The 20,462-nt window shown below is 46.5% G+C and overlaps 1 protein-coding gene across 2 annotated transcripts in view; it reads left to right on the top strand.

Moving 5' to 3' along the window:
- The window catches only part of APLP1 (amyloid beta precursor like protein 1), a 244,753-nt gene that overhangs the window by 145,931 nt on the left and 78,360 nt on the right, over positions 1–20,462 (top strand). For both annotated transcript variants that reach the window (XM_086929990.1, XM_086929991.1), the window contains exon 5: positions 2,832–3,031. In XM_086929990.1, coding sequence (XP_086786116.1) covers positions 2,832–3,031 — 200 coding nt within the window. The remainder of the gene's footprint in view (positions 1–2,831; positions 3,032–20,462) is intronic.

Genomic DNA, 20,462 nt, shown 5'->3' with positions numbered 1-20,462 from the left:
TATAGGACTGTGGTAGCTGACACTAGAATATTACCCCCATCCCCTTCACCATCACTGAACATCACCAGAAAGTGTCTCCGGAGGCGCCTATAAAAAAACATACACTTTTTCACTTTATAAGTCGTATCTTCAGCATCAGACTGCGTCTGACTTTTTAACCTTGCACCGACTCTTGGACTAAGGTTTGAGTGCTTGACCCCATATCTTAAGGTATTCAAGAGCTAACGGGGAGTTCTAGGTCATTGAGTCGGAGTGCCACAGTGCTCTGGACCCAGGAGCCCAGTGGTAATCAACAAAAGTCTCAACAGTTATTTCCTTGACCGCCCTGGAACCCTAGGAAAAGGCGTCACAGTGCATGGTGTAGAGCTACAGGCAGGCGGTGAGGCAGTGGTAAAGGTTTCTACTAGATTGGGATAGTGGCAAGGGTGGTGTTCAAGTAACATTCTGACTGGTAAGGATGACGTTGAGGTCAGGATATGTGGAAGGAGGTAAGGGTGAGGCTGCAGGGGTGGGGAGTAAGTAAGGTTGAAGTCAATATATCCTTAACACCTTGGCTGCTAAGGCAATTCCCGCTGGGTGCTGAAATATACTGATCCCCATGCTGCATGACGAGCTCAGCTCGTCATCAGCACACGACCAGTGTGCTGCATGACGAGCTGAGCTCGCCATCAGCATCAAAGGGTTTAAAAAGGTAAGGGTGAGGCTGGCAGAGGTTATAGAGTAGATATGGGTGAGTTCCATATATAACATGAGGCTGCAGGAGGTGGGGAAATGGCAGGAGCTGCGGATTAAGTAAAGGTGATGTCTAAAGCTAGAGTCTAGCGACCTATATGACTGGTTCAGACTGTGTTTGAATTGACAGTTTGGATGCTGTTGCTTTTTGAGCTCATACTAGCAAGGTTAGAAGTACAACTACAAGACCCGGAACACAATATCCTCTTGGTTAAATAGCCCGAGTCGATTGAAGGGCTCACACATGACACTGCCATTTGGCATTCTTTTTTAGGTTTTTTTCTCCATGAAATTCAAATTGGAAGAATGGCGATGCACAATCGAAGAGCAATCTAGCGCATTGCTCGTGGTATGTTGCACAGCAGATAATAAGATATCCGCACCCACTTTACCATGCATTTGTGCAATCCACTCTTCGAATAGGACTAGAAAAATCTCTGCATCCTTTTTTGCAGGAAGAGAGAGTCATTCTATACTGATAAATGAGATGGTTTAACTTTTGTCACAGTTTGAGAATTCATGTACCTATCAGCATTCCACAGAAAGCCAAGACTCCTGATCTTAGTTCACACTGGGATGTTTACTGTCTCACTGAGAGTGACTCGAGGTTGCTTAAAAGGCCCTGGACTGAAACTTACACCAAGGGGTGTTTTCACCCTAACTTTGACCATACTTTTCACATGCAAGCCTAGCCTTAGTTAAAGTGTGTTCAAAGGTACAATCTAGGGGTGTGCGAAACATTCCATTCCACCTTCGGAATTGGCAGAATTTGGCAATTCTGCGTTAGTCTTGTAACGTGGAGTTCTGGCCAAATTCCACCAATCACCGTATGGCAGAATTTTTTGTCGCACACAGCTCTAGATTGGTAATTTGGCGAGCACACTCGATATTTGGAGTCACCTAGCAAGTTTTCCAGTTGCTAGGAGGACATCTGACAACATTTTTCTAATGCCGGCAGTCACAACCGTTCGTGGTCAGAAGGCTGCCACTCCAGTATAAACTCTACTCAAGCGGCCGCAAAATCAGCTCAAGTAGCGGCCCCCTCTGGTGAACCGCGCGGTGCTGTTCGCTACAGGCTTTGAATCACAGCAGCGCAACGTGCCTATTTCCGCTTATTGACGGAACTCCGCTGAATCATGCAGAGTTGTTGTGTAACTCCATGAATGACCAGCGACACCAATACAAACTACATATTGTCGTGTCCACAATCATCGCAGTCTGCAGTTGTTCAAGTTGGAAGAGGTGGGAATGGTTTGGCCAAATGGGTGAAGGACTCTGTCTGGGCATTGGTTCCTTTTGAAGGGGAGCTAAACCAGCTCCATAGAGCTTTGGGCGTAAAGGAGCCACTTGTAAAGTTGTTGGCAGTGTCTATCATTTCACTCAGTGCTGAATATTGTGCAGTCATCTGAGGGCACACTCACCATAGCACACTCTCTGTTCTGTCCCTGCTGAGGTGCCTTATGGGATAGGAAGAAGTCAAGTGGGAATGAAGGTTTGTGTTTCTCACATACAGAGCAGTTGTGTCTGAGCACATTGGGTGAGAGGAGGGCAACCAGTGGATGGGCATTAGTCCATGACAATGGAGAAGTCTGGGTGGGAATCAGGGTGGAGTCAGACTTGGATACTGCCTGAATAGAGGCCCAGGTGAGGCATTCTGTGAGACTAGGTGGTGGGTGGCAATGATAAGCAAGAGATTCAGTCAAGGTCTTAGGTCTTGTCTAAGGAAGACGGAAACCATTGAGGGCTGGAGCACACATGGTCAGTCGATACATAAGAGTTGTGTGGTCCGCAGTAGGACGACTAGAAGTGTATTAACCTGATCTAACAGCTTTAATGCACTGGCCAAAATTTCATGTAGTGTTTTGAACTCTGATTGTGGGCAGAAAGGCAGAAGTGGAGGCCCCAGGCAGCTTAGTGTTTGACCACCACTTTCACCTTACCAGCTTATCCAAATGTGTAATGGGCACCTCTGGAGTAGAATAGCACCGAGAGGACTCTGGGAAAGGTTCTCTGGTATTTGACTGAGCGCCTCTGCCTTCTGCTTGCTCCTGACCGTCATGGTTTGCCAGAGGCCTGATGCTTTCTCTCTTTCTCCACAGGCCTGTGGTTCAGAGCTGCTGGAGCTCCACAGCTACGGGATGCTGCTCACTTGTGGCACCAGCGGGTTCAGCGGTGTGCCCGACCGGTTCCGTGGAGTGGAATATGTCTGCTGTCCTTCTCGCCCCCTCTCTGCGAAGGCCGAAGAGGTGGCTCCAGCCACAGAAAGGCCCTCCAGTGTGAAGGAACTGTCCAAGGAGAGGTGAGATTGGGTGTATTCAGGGCCAGACTGGCAGTATCGGGCATCGGGCGTTTCCCCGGGAGGCTGGAAGGGTCGGGACTGGTTTTGCAGCGGTTTGGGCTGGTTTTGTGACTGGGGGCCGGTTTTGTGACTGGGGGCCGGTTTTGTGACTGGGGGCCGGTTTTGTGACTGGGGGCCGGTTTTGTGACTGGGGGCCGGTTTTGTTACTGGGGGCCGGTTTTGTGACTGGGGGCCGGTTTTGTTACTGGGGGCCGGTTTTGTTACTGGGGGCCGGTTTTGTTACTGGGGGCCGGTTTTGTTACTGGGGGCTGGTTTTGTTACTAGTGGCCGGTTTTGTTACTTGGGGCTGATTTTACTGTGCTGCTGTAATATCGGCCCCAGTAGCAAAAGCAGCAAGCAAGCGTTTCCAGCCTCCCAGGGCCAGGCCATGGTTCCCCAGGGGCTGGTCCTTGGAAATTGCCAGGGCTGCTTTGTGTTCTCAGTCCTGTCTTTGGAGTATCAAAGCATCTACAGGGCACTGCTGGGATATTATTGTATTACTGACTAGGTACTGCTGCTAGGACGCTGGCACTGCTGGGGTCCCGTGGTACTGACAGGGTACAGATGAAGGAATCTCACACTGCTAGTGAATAGCTCACACTCTGGTGTGCTGTGCAACTGACTCTGCACTGCTGGAGAGAGTGCGCACTGCTGGAGAAAGTGTATGCTGCTGGGGGAAAACCCACTCACACTGCTGGGGTCGTATTGTGCGGCTTTCTGGGCACTGCTGGGGGAAGCTCACACTTCTGCAGTAGTGTATTGATGAGGCGCTGCTGTAGGAAGTCTTGGAGTCCTACTGACTGCCTGGCACTGCTGGGAAAACCTCACGCTGGTAGAACCTTATTGTGTGAGTGGCTGAGCACTGCTGGGGACAGCCTTCACTACTGGAAGCCTCTATGCTGGCCACCAGCGCTTTGTTTTCTGGGATTTTTAAGACTAAACTTACAATATTAGTTGCAGAACTACAAGTCCCAGAATGCATTTGTTGTCTTATTAGCCAGAGTTATATAAAGGTGTCACACATCATGCAGACACCTGGCAGCTGTCACGTATCTCGCACACCTAGACTGCTGGAGCTCTAACTCAAGCCTGCCACTCACAAGTGATACTCACTCCTACTTTGGTAGTGTTGAGCCCTTGCATCCACAAAGCGGAATCTCACGACTATCGACTTTGCTAGAACCTGGCCTCGATCTGTGGTTCTAACCAAAGTTTAATTGAGTGCCAGCTGCCCAGGCCTGTGAAAAGTGTTTTAGGGGCACCATCCCCTTTCTCCATAAATAACTGATGTCAGTGGAGCTTTTTTACCTCCTTGGATCAGCAACAGTGGAATAAACATGTTATTGACTTTAGATGTGGTTTGGAGGTTTCTCCTCCAAGTATTAGTTTTACATATGAACAACAAATTTCACATAATCTTTAACCCTGGGCATAGTTTGCGTAGTAGCGCTACACGTAGTTACGCGTTGCTCACTTCGCACTACACGTAGCTACGCGAACCGCGTAGTGCGGTAGGGAAAATGCTGTTCACACTGATTACACAGTGCCGGATGCTTGTCCGCACTGTGCAATCATTGCAAACGGCATCTTGCACAGTGCAAGCGGTCGTTTTCTGCCGCTCAAGTAGATTTGTACTCGAGCGGCAACTTTCTTAAAAGGAACTGGTAGTTTCTCGTCGCGAGCATACGCAACCACTTGCAATGAGAAACCTTACCTCCTCGCGTTGAGAATCTCGCCGGGAGGTTAATTTTGCCTGCTCGCGGTCGTCAACTTGATGTTGAAGACCGCGAGCAAGCAAAAAAATGCCCGAAATGCTATGCTACGTGTTTTTGCACTGTGCCACATGCAATTCGCGTAGCTAGTAGTAGCGCAAACTACGCATGTTCCACTAGCGTAGTACTATGCCCAGGGTTAATAATCTTCAAGCACTTACTGACAAATGGTCTTCACTTTTTTTATATAATATGTCAGAAACAGTTTTTCAGATTATAAAACAAATTTGGATAAAACATCAGTGAAAATAGATGAAAAATTCAAGTAATACCCCCATATTGGGGAACCACTGAGGTATAATTACTTTAAGAGTACTAGCATGCGCGCTAGTACCCCTGGTAGTGTCTGCCAACAGCTGTCCTTTGACTTCTAGGCTTGGAGGTGGAGGGAGAGGAGACACGAAGGGGGGCATTACACCGACCACCCCTGTGTAGAGCCGGGTAATAGCTTATAGGCCACAGTTTGGAAAAGAACGCTTCCAGCCAGTGCTGATGCCAGATTCCCCCCTGGTGAAGGACAGGGAGTGGTGTAACCAGTCAGGGTGGTGGGGCAGTGGTAAGCTCACTCTGTCCTATTTCTGCTGGTCTTTAGCAGGCTTCGGCATCTCAGAATATCTCTCAACTTCCCGATTATGCCACTGGTCCAAGATCTCGTAATACTTTCATTCTGTGCCTCTTCTGCTCCTCTACCATTGATTTCTGGGATATCAAGCTTAGAATGGGATTTAGCTCCAGGATTATATGCACACAAGAAACAGAGCCAATCTGCCATACATTGATGGTTGTATGACCACATGCATAACTTCCTCCTCCCCCATTCACTCTACTCCACATACAAGCGTAGCTCAGTGCCACTGGAAGTATGATGTTCTGTATCTGCGGGGCTATCCAAATAATTAGGTATTTGCCACACTTGCCACATAATCAGTATTCTCATAATTTACAGATTTTAACAAAGCATTTTTTCTTGATCAAATGGATTAGAAGTTATTAAAAAAGCTCTACTACCGGTATTACTGGCCTTTTGCTGTGCCGTGGCACGCCCCCTTTCAATTTCTGATTGCTGTACCTGCTGGGATACGAAAACATTTGTCCAGATTGTGTCAACGTGTACAAATGGCAACAGCTAAGTAATACTCGCACGAAATGTGTTGCATTATGCCACATCATTTTCCTATTCTTACTTTATATTTTAGTCAACATTGCTGCATAATTTGCTCTTCCCCTGCATAAGTAAAGAGCCTGGCTTACCTACATGATAGCAACAACACAATTATGGCAAGCCTCCTATCACGCATGTTACCAAAACACATATCAGTTGGCCATACTTCACCTTTAGACCCACATAATATTTCAGCATTGCCCTTTTTAGACTTTTTGCCAATTTATATTAAAAAATATACTTTCAAAGGATCCGTTTGGCCAATTTGTTACAAAATGTTCCCAGGGAGAGAACCCTGATCCTTCTGAAAGGAGGTATTTACTTTGTAGGTATGAGTGAGGTTAGCAAAGATATATTAACAGATGCAAAACCAAACTTAAAAGGCATGGGGAGATTTCCTTGTTGCGGTACCTATGAAATGCTGGAAAGATGGGAACGGGGCCAGTCACATTCCTGGTAGTTACGTGATCCTGACGTCAGGAAGGCAACCATCATGCCTGTTGTCTGAACCACATATGCGGCATCAACAACATTGGGAAACTACGTGACTGATTTACCATTATTGCAGAGACTGAAATTACCCAGCATTTTCGTTTCACTCTTTTTACAGTAATCACTTAAGGGTCTGTTATGCAGTGCGTAATTTATAAAAGATTAGGGGCCAGATGTACTAACTTTTTTGCGGGCGCAAATGGGTGTTAGACCTGTTAGACCTGTTAGACCTGTGTGTGACCCATGTGCTAATCCTATTTTGCAGGTCGCAAATCAATCAAAATAGGATTAGTGACTCGCTATAGGAAGGGCCGTTTCAAAGGCATCCCTTCCTAATAGCGACTCCTGAAGCTATGTATGACTGTTTTGCAACTGCAATTGCGGTCACACAACAGTCGCAGTTAACCACTCGCAAATGGGAAGGGGTCCTGGGGACCCCTTCCCGTTTGTGAGTGGATCTCAAAATATTTTTTGGGGGTGGTAGGCAGTGGTCCCAGGGACCCCTGCCTGCCCTTAAAAAATGAAACTGAAAAGTTTTATTTTTATTTTTAAATGCATCCTGTTTTTCTTTAAGGAAAACGGGCTGCATTAAAAAAAAGACTGCTTTATTTAAAAGCGGTTCCAGACATGGTGGCCTGCTGACCCCAGCCGGCTACCATCCCTGGGAGTGCTAGCCATTCATAATATGGTCGCAAAATTCCACAGCCTCATTAATATTCATGAGGCATGCAATTTGCGACCCCATTTGGAATCGCAAACAGTGTCTGAGACACTGTTCTACATCCCAATTTGCGAGTTAGTCGCAAATTGGTGGGTCACACATCTGGCCCAAAGTGCCCAGACCTTTCTCAAGGGGCCATTGCAGGTTGCACCACAAATTGCCCTGGCCAGCTCTGCCAATGGCAGCACCAACACAACTACTAATCATCGTACGCCTACAAGTGTGACTATTCTGACTATTCCAGGCCACTCAAATCTATGAGAATGGCGCTGGAAACAAGTATTATTCATTCATAATGCATATTGATTTATGAAACACTGTTGTCAAAATTCCAAAATTAAACCTGCAGCGCCACTATGTGGAAGACAGTCATTAGTGTCGGTGCTGAGAATTAAGTGCTGGTGACGAGCAACGGAAACACCCACCTCAAATTCAGCACTGCTTATCGAATTTCGAAAATCGAATTTCACAGCATTTCCAGTGCTAAAGAGAAGGGCAATAGAAGCTACCTCTTCCAGAGTACTTTAAGGTTTCTACTGTTTCCAAAATCCAATTGAAGTCCCGAGGTTTAGCAGCATCAACATGAGTCTGCCATCTAGTGGTGTGTACCGAGAAGCACACACATTTTTTTTCTTTCTTTTTTTTAATTAATATTTTATACAAAACACAGGTAGGTTCGTATTGCTGTTGAGAGTCCCAATTGGACATTACATTTCTTCACATAGAAAACCACACAAGAGCAATAGTTGCATCGTAGCTTATTCGCTGTTAACAACAGTTCAAGTTGCCCTTTTTTTTCACAACAGGTTTTATTGATTGATTAGGCAAGGGATAATTACAGTTTTCCACAATCAGGAAGGTACTGTCAAGTAGCGAGGCACATTTCAATATTCAAGTTGCCCTTTTTTAAGCTATCCATCTGGAGCCCTCTAGAAGCTCGCAAGGTTATGATGAGGATAGAGAAGTGTAGAAAGAAAGTAAAGAAGAGGAGAGTTCGTGTGCAAGAAGTGTTGTTTGGGTTCATCCTTAGCCTGGATGGGGTCAGCGTTGAATGATCTGCCCCTTCATAGGGGGCGCTGGTGGGTTCACGGTGGATTGTATGTTCCTAGAAAGGTATCGAGCGACTTCCTCATCCCTTAGATGATGGTTTCCAGGGAGAGTTTAAAAAAAGTTTTCCTACACAGATGTAAATAAATATTTGTTAGTTTAACAAACTAACTTTATAATTATAACCACAAATCCCAGAAGCATGTTAACCTCACACGATTCAACATGGACTCATTAGGCTTGAGTCACAAAGCCATACATGTCGCTGAAACTTACAGGTGCCAATGACTTGACTTACGAGTGCAAGTTCCCCTTGAAATTCGCAAACGTGAATGTGTGCATGTAAAGAGATTTACTCATGCGTAGCAACATCCCAGTATGATGTAATAAGGCACGAGTAAACCATGTCTCAGCAGTAATTGGGGACTACGAGAGCTATTGGCTTTTTTATTCACATTTTCTTTTGCATGTTGTACAGCAGGGCAGCTGCTATGCAGCATGGCTGAACCTTAAATAAAGTGTCAATCTGATACTGCTGTGCTCCACCAGACACTGAGTTCAATCAAATATCCTCATTAGAACTGAAGTAGGTAGCAGAAGAGAGAGAGAGAGAAAGGTGCAAGGCAAGAATGGTGTCAATACTCTTTTCCCTTAATTTAAATAAACATACACTCTGGGGAAAAACGGGGGTAAAACCTGTATTTTTCAAAATAATGGAGCCAAATCTCAACTCAGCGTAAGCGAGTGCGTGACCAGACTCCAGCGTATCTCTGCATAATTAGGATGAATCTTGAGGATTGTATGCAAAAAGAGCCATTTCATAAGTTCCAAACTGCAGAAGTCTGCAAGATGAATCCCCAGGGCATTGATATGATTAGGTGGCTATGACCTAATTATGTGGGGAGAGGATTTTGTGTAATGGCCAGAGCTGGCGACTATGGAGCTGGGGAGCCAGCTGCAGGACTCTGCGTCGGCTCAACATCCTGTTATTGTGGGCAAATCACATAATCACCCTTTGCCTATGAACAATGAGTGTGTCCTCGTGTAATGTAACTGGTGCTAATGTAAAGTTCTACAATAACCTCGGGTCAAGTTTGAACCTATAAAACAGCAAAAAAGGTATGTTTATAGTCACTGGCAAACTGAACGAATATAATACTAAGTCTGCATTCAAGAAATAGAAAGAGACAAAGCAAACAATCGAACTCAGGTGATTGGAACCAACGGTGCAAAGTTTGGTAGGGTAGACACCTGAAGGGATGGGGGGAGCAGAGACACCACAAAAGAAGGGAGGAATCCCAGTGAGTACCAAACAGAAGATGGTGGATGAGACAAGGCATTGAAGCGTCAAGATGGGAACTCCGAACCACCATGACAGCCCTCTGCTCATCCCGGAACACAGAAACCAATTGTAAGGCCTGCACGCAGGTCATCCCTCCCTCCCCGCTCTATGCCATTAAAAAAATGTGAATACTTTTCGGAGTCAAGGATTACGAGCATAAGTTGGGGCAGTAAAACAAAGGAGTAATCATTGACCGCAGAGACATGACGCTAAAAATAATTACCCGCAGAAATCGTCAGAGCGCAGTTGTAGTGGTCAACCACCATGGAGCATCTGGCGCATTTCTGCAAATCAGCAGCGATGCGCCATAACAGTTGCGACACGCAATCCCGTCTCTGCACCACCACGAATGTGTTCCATTTACAATGCAGCACACCGTGGCGCAGGCATAGGGCGATGCGTGCCGCATCCTGTGGCGTAAGGACGGCGCATTGCTGGAGTGCGTTGCAAGCTTGACACGGCTCCAGCAATGCCAGGGGCGCCGTATGCCTAACATGCTGCGTCACTTCTTACACCTGCTTCAAGCTGGCGCAGAGTTTTGACGCTGCATGGACGTAAAAGTGACTCTGTGAAATCTAGTAGATTTCACTGCGTCCCTTTTACAAGGCGTTCCTGCGACGGAACGCTCACCCTGCGCCAGAACGCCCACATGAAACCTAATACAGGTTTCATGTGGCGCAGGGCTTTACAACGTGACGCATCTCTCTGGATGCGTCACGATGTAAATAAAGCACAACGTGGCGCATGGTTTACGCCGCCCCTGCGTCACAGAAGTGACGCAGCGGCGGCGTAATTGTGGCGCATGGGGTTTATAAATCTGCCACTATATTCTAGCATGTGTTGGCTGCAGATACACATGCTGTGCACAATACTGCCATCTAGTGTTTGGCCTGGATTCTGCAAGTTGTTGTTCTCGAGGAAGTCTTTTATGGTCCTACACCGTGGGTTTTATCTCCTCCTCGAGGCAATGCGCATGGCCTCCAGGTCTTTCGTTGGAATGTTTTTTTCAGCCATTGGGCTCGGGTGGTCTGCTTCATTGCTCTGTAATTTTCTAATATCATACGGCCTACAAATGATAAAAGGATCCAGCAGATCGAAGATCGACAACGGAGAGTGAGACGCGGCTCCAATACACATTGAAACTGTGTACTAATCATGCAAAAGGACCTGACTTCCACATCATCACCATCCACACCAGTGGAGAGTGTTTGTCTCCTGGTAATAGAGGCGATAAAGGGAAGTTTATTCAGATGGTGCCCTAGGTGTGAGGCCAAATATACTTGCTCAAACACTCTCATGGTCTGTAACCTGTGTTTGTCACCTGAGCACAAAAAACAGGACAACACAGCGTGTAACCTCTTCAGAAACAAGAAAATGTGAGCAGATGAGTTTGACGCATAGCACATAGCAGGGAAGTGACAGCCGAGGCATTATTCTCATACGAAGGATCACACAGTGAGGGAGAGAGCGATGCCGAAATACCAGCTACCAGACAAATACCAAATACAAGACAAATATGTCATCGCCAGCCCCCACTATGTCGCTTCCAATGAATTCAGTGGGGAAGCAGAGTCGGACATGCAGGTTGGAGACGATGAGCAGCAGACACCGCTACCTGGGTCGAGGCCTAAAATGAAGACCATGTCAAGGGCAGCGAGTACAATTAACCCACCCCATATAAAGAAGTTGTTGGAAAGCGAGGCATTAGTTGTGAGGCCTGCACAAATAATGGGTCTACATTTGTCCTTCACTTGGAACCAATCACCCCATTGTAGCACTTGACTCTCAGAGGGTAGCTTTGCAGAGCACTCTAAGGCTTACTCGAGGGAGGTTGTGTGGGCTAGGAATTGGCATTTACAGGTATGCAGGAATAACACTCAATAATTGATTGTCCAGTCTTTACGAATCTTTATAAAAAGGAAGTGCATTTATTACACACACACTACTCAATACGATGCATCAATTTACAAACCTACATAGCTGATGGAAATACTTCTTGACATCCCGTAACATTCCCACCCTTCCCGCCGGGGGTCTAGTACCACCACTCATATGTATGGCAATCATCTTGCCCCCAAATGCAATGGGTTGACCATAACCTGGAGCGGGGGCCCTTCCCCCTGGCACCAGCCCAGTGGCGGCCCACCCCACTATTTCAACAAGCATTTATAATGGGAACACCTGCCATAGTGACAGATAACTCTGACTGAGACCATATCATACTGTCCATATAGTATACACAGTTAAATCACAGTGGCTGACAGTTTGGTTGTTCAACTAATGCAGTAGCAAGAATACATGTCTAAGCAACACTTAGAATGATTGGTACTTATCATATCTGTTCACATGAGCAATGCAATTCAATCTCATTTAAAATTACATGAGATGGTATTACAACCAGGGACCCTGGCTATGATGCCTGGCAACATATTTCCAATGTACTTATTTCTTCACATATTGCATGTGACCTCCAGTCCAAAAAAATAACAACAATACTTAACTGCACCTCTTTTGTAATTACCTTTACACCTCCAGGGGATGTCTCCATGAAGACAATCCGTGTTCCGCCTCACACCAGTGCAGTCCTAAGCATCATCACCCAACTGTAGAACAAAAGTTCCAGCATTAAGTAGGCTTAATAACATGGCTGAACCCTTGAGGGGTTATTTCCTTTAAGTCTCCAGAGACTTTGAGGGGGACTTTCCACTTTGGTGGTGTGGGAGTTTGCGTTGCTCCTGCAGCTCTCCCTGCACCAGGGCATTCCAAAGGTGGTGACCTCATCTTCCTGGGATCACCACTTGATCAAACAAGCTGAGTTTCATCTCCAAATTGGTCATGCAATAAATAATACAGTAATAAGCAGTAATTAATACAGGATTTAAATTTGGGGATAATCAAATAGTTACTGTTAGAACTGGGGGTCTCTAGTTGGCAGAGGTAGGTACCTTTGACCAAATAGGGACCCTTGCTTCCAGTCAGGGGAAGGGGTACACTTCAAAAATAAACCCCGCCCACCCCGTTGGTAGCTTGGCATGAGCAGACATGCTTATCTCAGAGGCAGTGTGTAAAGCATTTGTGAACACATACAGCAATACAGTCAAAACACTACAAATATACACCACACCAGTTAAAAAAAAATAAGTAATCTTTACTAAACTTAACACAAGTACAAACAACAAAATTCCACAATACTGTAATCAAAAATAAACTTTTAAATGGTAGAAATAGCTCCGTTCAATGTAGATGGTAAATGCGACACTTTACTCTCAAAGCACCTTGGATGCATCACGCAATACAGGCAAAAGGGTAGCAGGGAAGGTGATGCGTCGGTTCCTCTTCGGCGGCGACACGCTTCTCCGGAAATGAGACGTGCTTCGTCGATGATGCAATAGGGAACAGCGTCTTCGGCGATGCGACGGCAACTGCTGCAGCGGCGACAGGCTTTTCCTCATTGCGTCTCGCTTCCAGTTCTCAGCGACTCGCAGACTTCTCAGAGGGCCCAGACAACAGCAGGCACCTCTCTGCAGGCAGAATTCCACAGCAAGGGAATTCAGGGGAGCTGGTGGTGAAGTCTTGTATTCCTGAAACTTCAGGCAGAAGGCAGGCTAAGTACAAGCCCTTGGAGAGTCTTCTTCAAGATTGCGAAAGTACACACAAAGTTCCTTTTCTCCTTTTCTTGGCAAATAAGGTAACCACTGCAGGTCAACCCCAAAAGCACAGCACAGGGGCAGTCTCCTCCTTCAGCTTTCTTTGTTCTTCTCCTTGGCAAAGGGTTGTCTTGATTCCCAGAAGTGATCTAAAGTTCTGGGGTCTGGGTCCCCCCTTTTATACACCAACATCATTTGTTGCTGAAGGCAGAGAGTGTCTGTACCTAGTCCAAACCAGTTCTGTGCAGCCCTGGAGGACTTTGTTTACAGGACTCCTTCTTTCCTTTGACAGTGTGGGCCAGGGTCATCAACCACACCACAGGAGGTGGAGCCAATATTGTGAAAGGCATGCACAGCTCTATTCAGGCCCAGAAGCAACTCCTCCCACCACTCTACATGCAGATAGGTCTATTCAGCCCTGTGCTGACTCCGCCTGTCTCCTTGGGCCCCCCCAGCCCCTGTCACTCACAAACCAGACATGGAATACACAAAATAGCAGAGGCGGGCTTGGATGGTTAGGCAAGAGAATACCTACTTTATAAAAGTGGTATTTTAAAACACAGAATGTTAAACCAACTTCACTAAAAGATGTATTTTATCATTCTGAGTTAAGGCATACTAAACTCGAATTTCTACCTAGTTTCCTTAGTCAGTTAGGATTATAAGATGTTGTAATCTAACTGCCTATTCTGGCCTATGGGAACAGGTAGCCTTGCAATAGTGAAAAACGAAATTGGCTGTAATTCCTTATCAGGAAATGCGCCACTCACCAGGGCATGTCCTACTTTTTACATACAATGCACCCTGCCCTTGGGCCAACCTTAGGGGTGACTATTATGTAGAAAAGGCAAGGTTTAGGGACTGGCAAGTGGGTGCACTTGCCAAGTCGACATGGCAGCCCCAGGCTGCACACATGCTCAGCAATGGCAGGTCTGAGTCGCATTTTACCAGCTGCTTCTGTAGGTGGCACAACCCGTGCTGTAAGCCCACCAGCAGCATTTGATTTACACGCTCTAGGCACACATGGTGCACCGCACTAGGGTCTGACAAGTAAATCAAACGACTTAATGATGGAGTCAATAATCCAATACAATACTTTACAATAGGGAGCACTTGCACTTTGGCACTGAATAGCAGTGGCTAAGTGCCCAAAGCATCTAGACCAGCAAAACACATAGAAAAAACACAGGAGGCAACAGCAAGAAAACTGGAAGGGAGACTCACACTAATGGTGCCAGGTCTAACAGTTACATAGTCATTTTCCATGTAGCTTTTAAATTCACTACATGATGTGTCTTTTTATAGTATGTTTAATATAGGTTTTGATAATCCAATATTAAACAATTAATTAAATAATACCAGTTCAGTGAGTCGTTCTCACTCAGTGATCACTAACTGGCTTTATACCCTCTCTGAAACAGCCCCTGGCTCTTGTTCCTGCTCTGGTCCCATGTCCATGGTGCACTGCCCAGTGGCGTAACGAAAAATAATGCCCACAAAGCATTTGTAGAGGGGCCCCATAGTCTCCCATACATCACACCTATTCACTGCCTTTGGGCTGAACAGTCCCCCCGCCCCCTTGCCCCTCTCCCCACAAGGGTTGAGGGGCCCCTGAAGTGGTGTTCCACCCCGTGCCACTCGGGCTTGCATTCCAATCCTGGCACTGCCTGTCCATACCACACCGCAGTGGGAGTACAAGATTGAAAAGCCACAAGATTTAAATTGCTGTCATTTTGTTGCATATGGTCTGATATTGTGGACCCCTGGCAGAGTACCTAACTGTGGCCCCCTGGCAGAGTACCAATCTGTGGACTCCTGGCAGAGTACCAATCTCTGCGCCCTGGCAGACTACCAATCTGTGCCCCCCTGGCAGAGTACAAATCTGCGGCCCCCTGGCAGAGTAGCAATCTGTGCCCCCCCTGGCAGAGTACCATCTGTGCCCCCCTGGCAGAATGCAAATCTGTGCCCCCCTGGCAGAGTAGCAATCTGTGCCCCTCCTGGCAGAGTACCAATCTGTGCCCCCCCCCTGGCAGAGTACCAATCTGTGCCCCCCCCTGGCAGAGTACCAATCTGTGCCCCCCCCCTGGCAGAGTACCAATCTGTGCCCCCCTGGCAGAGTACCAATCTGTGCCCCCCCCGGCAGAGTACCAATCTGTGCCCCCCCCCGGCAGAGTACCAATCTGTGCCCCCCCCGGCAGAGTACCAATCTGTGCCCCCCCTGGCAGAGTACCAATCAGTGGCCCCCTGGCAGAGTACCAATCTGTGGTCCACTGGAAGAGTACACATCTGTGGTTCGGGGTCAGTTCTTATTTGATCGTAACAACCGCTGAACTATCCATGCAAGTCTTTTCAGTTCTGGTCAATCAGTTAAAGTTGTTATTTTTGTTAGAGTACGGGTTCCTATCAGCTCCATTTAGTGCTGTCCTTTGGCAGGACTGTGATAGGCTCCCTCTGCTAGCTCTGTGGGTGTTGCCTTTTTGGTTCTGATTAAGTAGATCTGTTGACATTTAGTTGGAGCTTTCCTGCTTCGAATTCTACGTGGGGGGAAGGCTAAGCTAAATGGTCCCCTTAAAATATGGTATTTTTGTGTGTGGTTTTCAAATATGTGTTAGTGTGATAGGTTGCTCCCGTTGTTCTTTTCCTCTGTTGTTGAGTTTCTCTTCAGGTAGCTTCTTCATCGGTCAACCCTTGGGTTGTGTAAAGACCTGTTGAGTTCTTGAAGGTGTATATTTGTCTTTGGTCTTCTATCATCATGCCATATTGTTGTTTGCATGTTGGATGCCCCTGGCCCCTTCCTCCCCCAGCATTCGGTTTGTCATGCTTGTTTAATTACTGTGCATATATAGATTCTGTGTTTGGACTCAACCACCCAAACCGCCTGAGCTGATTCTAGCTTACAGTTCTTGTGCATTGCCTCTTGGTTGTGGCCTCCGGTTAAGTATAAAGACGCAAGGGGTCTGACCCAGTAAGGCCTGATAGGTGGGGAGGGATCAATATCACAACATAAAATCATATCAAATACCCCACAAGGCCAACGATGAAGGTTAATTAAATAAGCACAACTTGCACGTTAATCTAAAAGTGCTTGAGAGTTTATCTAATTTATCAATTTGTTATTATTTTAACAGTTTTCCATTGTGTAATAATCTTTTCCATTAGGTACAAACAATTTACAAACAAAGTACACATTTACATGGGTCAAAACATGACACAAAAAATGCAATAGGTTATTTGGAAACACAATAACTAATGAAAGCACATGCGTTGTTGGTAAGGAGTCCAAACTAGCCCACATTTATCTTTTTATTGCCCCTTAAACAAAATAACTGGGGTTATGTGGTCAATGTTTCCTTCCCACACTCTGCCTGTTCCAAAACAAATGTATAGTTCTTTTCGAACTCCAGTTATGTATAACTTTTCTCTGTCTAGTATTTGCTTTTCAGTACTTTTACTATAGGCTTTTTTTTTTATTTCTCCTTGATTTGTCTTATATTCCTGAAAAATATTACGTTTTCTCCTCAAAACTGCCTTGTATGTTGCCCACTAGACTTGAATGATCCTCACTGCACGGCATTAGTTTCCCCTGAATATCTTTTTGGTTTCTAAGCTGTGTGTTTGTCATGGTGTTTGTCTGTTATCAGGAAAGATGTGCGCTTACCCAGTGCCCACTGGCTATAGTCCATGTCCTTCATCTGATAAACCCTAGCTGGCTGTTTGTCTCTCCCGGTTTGTGTGGACAAGACCATGTCTACGCTTAACCTTTTCTTCTGTGTGGAGGAGTAGAAAGGATGTTGTTTTTTTCTCATGGGCTAAAATATCCCTGACTCCTTTCATTGCTGGTGCCTCCATTGTATCGCTACTGGTCTTATGATCGTTGTCTTTGCTGAATATAAATTGCAGAGATCTTCCACTGCTTTGACATTGAATCCAAAATGCACATTCCTTATGTGGGGAGTAGCAGACCTTGCCTGAATCTCTCAAGGACTTGTCGCTCTTATCTCATCACTTCGGTTTCCACATGAAGGCGTTTGTAAATCCTGCTCGGAGGTCTTTGGCTTCTGCTGTAGTTTGCCTCTGGGCAAGTGTGAATTCAACTTCTCTCTGGAATTGGTCCCCTTTATCTAAGCATTGTATTTCTCGTAGGGGTCGCCACTGTAAGCCATTTTGTATTGCTTATTTAGCTATTGCATAGTTCACTTCTGTTTGCCTCATGGTGTAGGTGATTCCTTCTCTTATTTACCTTTCCATTGTGTTTCCTCATCTTCCTCACCCAGGGATATTTCAGTGCATCATAAGTGTGATGTATCACTTTGTTTTGTTTTTCTAGGTCCTCACTAAAACATTCATCCTTTATTTCCTGTGCTTAGTTCCCCTTCCCCATGTCATGTCAATTAGCGCAGACTGATAACTACAATTAGAAATCTATGATGGATTGCACACCGCTAGCCTCTCCTCCGGATCGCCCCTGAGCACTCTGGTATATGAAGTGCATGTAGTTTGAAGAGTTGAAACAAAAGTTCATGAGTGGTTCACCAAAGTTGGTGCAAGTAAGTACTTGTGGTTCCCAGGATCTCTAGACCCGGGGCATGGCCCAGGTTTCGGGATAGTTTCCCTCATCAGTAGAGACAGGATTTGGGGTGGATGAGAAGGCCGCCAAGTAACCGTCACAGGCCTCGATGCCTCTCCAGCTCGCAGGTGCGTCTCCAAAAGCTCGTCGGCTTATGGGCTCATGGGAGCCCTTTAACAGAAATCTACGATGGATCGCACACCACTAGCCTCTCCTCCGGATCGCCCCTGAGCACTCTGGTATATGAAGTGCTACAATTACCCTGTCTCTTCTGATTTTGTGCACATCTTCTCTCTTCTCCTTTTATTCTGCCTCTCCTCTTCTAAAAACCTGCACATAATTTGATATTCAGCTTTTGCTGACGCGTGTGGATCCCCCCTGCCTGCTTTACCCAATACCTGCATTTTGCTTTGCTATGTCGAAAATATACTGCTGTTTACGTCTCTGAAACTCTATGAATAATACTGCTTCTAGTTTTCATTGTATTTTATTAATGATTTCCCCCTTATTTCACTATGGTCCTATCTTGGTGTCGGAAAGGTAGGATTATGGGTTAAGTCAATGTAAGGTAGCTTCCTCGGCGTTAAGGTGCACCCATTCACCGTAAAGGGCTTGGACCGGATATTTTACCGACTCTTAGACCACTTTTCTGATGAGGTTCTACACATTTTGATAGCTCTTAATTCCTTTTCAAGTTGTTGTGAATTTTGTTACTGTTCCAGGGTCTGCTTTCTCAGCCATCATTGTTGTGCTCCCCTAGAGGCAGTCTAATGTGTAGTTCTCAAAATCTAGCTGTGAGTTTCCTCTACGAATTCACATTCTTATTTCAACTCATTTCACCCATAGTTTGTTCTGTTTCTTACATTGAGAATTTCTGGTTTAACCTCCCATTTTTGTGTCTTATAAACGTCCAGGATGCTTTCCATATTTTACTCTGGCTTGTGTCCCTGTAAAACTCACCTACTGTGTTTAACCTTTTTGTTCGTCTAATTTTTCTAAGGCTTCCCATTTCTGTCTTGGATTCACCTGTTGTAAATTCCTTCCCATGTTGTCTCACCTCCTGATTTTCCAGTTTGTTTTTTTGCTGTTAATTTTCCTTATTGTTCCTTTTTAGATCTCGCAACTGGCGACCTAGCACGAAGCGCTGTCGCCAGCGAGATCTACTGTTGCTGACTTGCTTCGGAAGGGAGACAGGAGATGGGCACGCGCAGGGGCGAATGGAGCTCGTGAACACGCACGTACAGACACGCGGTGTGCACATCTCCTGTCCCCCTTCCGTCCACGCAAGCCAGCTGCATGCATTCACTGTGCCAACAAACACACACACAAACCAGCCGCCCCCAGCCAGTGCATGCCTACTCGTCTCCCTCAATAACAAACACGTACTAGCCGCCCCCAGCCAGTGCACGCGTACTCGTCTTCCCTCAACGCGCGCATGGCGTGCTTTCGCTTACCCTCCCTCCGGCGTTTAAGCCCACATTCCGCCCTCTCTGTCTTCCCTCCTACCAGCCCTGCAGCGCTGGTCCCGGTAGAATGATGCCCAAGATGCGTGTGCTATGGCTCCTCTGGTCTCTGTGGGCCCCGGCTGGGCCGGCAGAACAACAATGTAAACCGGTACAGGCAGGGGTTTCTCCGCGGCTCAAGAGCTGCAGTCTCCTTTGTCCTTTGGTGGCTGTACGCCCGGTAGGCCTTAAGCTGACTTGACCTATGCACCCAAGATGGTCAGCAAGGCTCTCTTACCTGCTTTTTGATGCGGTCCGTACCACTGTGGCTCCACCTCAGGGATTGATGCTAGGCGGTTGTTCGTAACTCGCCTTCCCGCACGGCTAATGGAATAAGAGGCGGTCACAGAAAGCGATAGAAGGGGGAGGAGCAATAGAGCGAGAAGCTGGCAAGTGCGCCGTCAAGCCAAAACAAGCGTGAGAACGCCACCTATGGAACACCAACCAAATTCACAGCCAACTGCTCAATTACAGTAGTACGAAAAATATTGCAGATTTAATTTGCGCCTAGACAACGGTGTTACGTTATCCTGGACTTTACATGCTTGTTATTCCCCATAGCGGCTACGGCGTCTTCAACAGAACGAGGAGGGTTTTGAAAAATAATAGGTAACAGAAATTTTGCGACGGGTTCTGGAGTCGGGTGCTGCACAGACTGGTTCGGGGTTCACTTATCTGTCAGATGAGGGCCGAATTAAGGGGGCAGTGCGGATTTTGTTGTTCACTTGGTTTGGGGGAGGGGTGTCCAGACACAGTACCGTTCTGCCTGTCGGACTGGCTGTGGGTCCAGGGCTGCTCATGACTCCTTTTCTCTTATACCGAGCATTCCGAGGCCCCTTGAAGCGGCACCAGGCGCCTTATAAAACCACCGTCGCCTCAAAGTCCCCTCTTCCGTTCCGTCTGCCCCTGCTCATATCCGGCGGCCCCGGGTTCCAGGGCGCCCCGTCCGCTTCCCTCCTTCAAAGACATCCTGGGATTTTGAGGGTTCCGGAATATTCTATTCCATAAACATCTGTGGCCCCGATGTGAACGCCCCGTGACCCTGTTCTCGTAGTTTTTTGCTCAACTGCACAACCTCTTTTTCTTTCATATGTTTCAATATTTATAGCGTTGCGTGCATCTGAAGTCCACCTCAGGGCG

Source organism: Lissotriton vulgaris, chromosome 7, assembly GCF_964263255.1.
Source record: "Lissotriton vulgaris chromosome 7, aLisVul1.2, whole genome shotgun sequence".
Classification (NCBI taxonomy): Eukaryota; Metazoa; Chordata; class Amphibia; order Caudata; family Salamandridae; genus Lissotriton; species Lissotriton vulgaris.
This window is presented reverse-complemented; position numbering and strand designations above follow the sequence as displayed.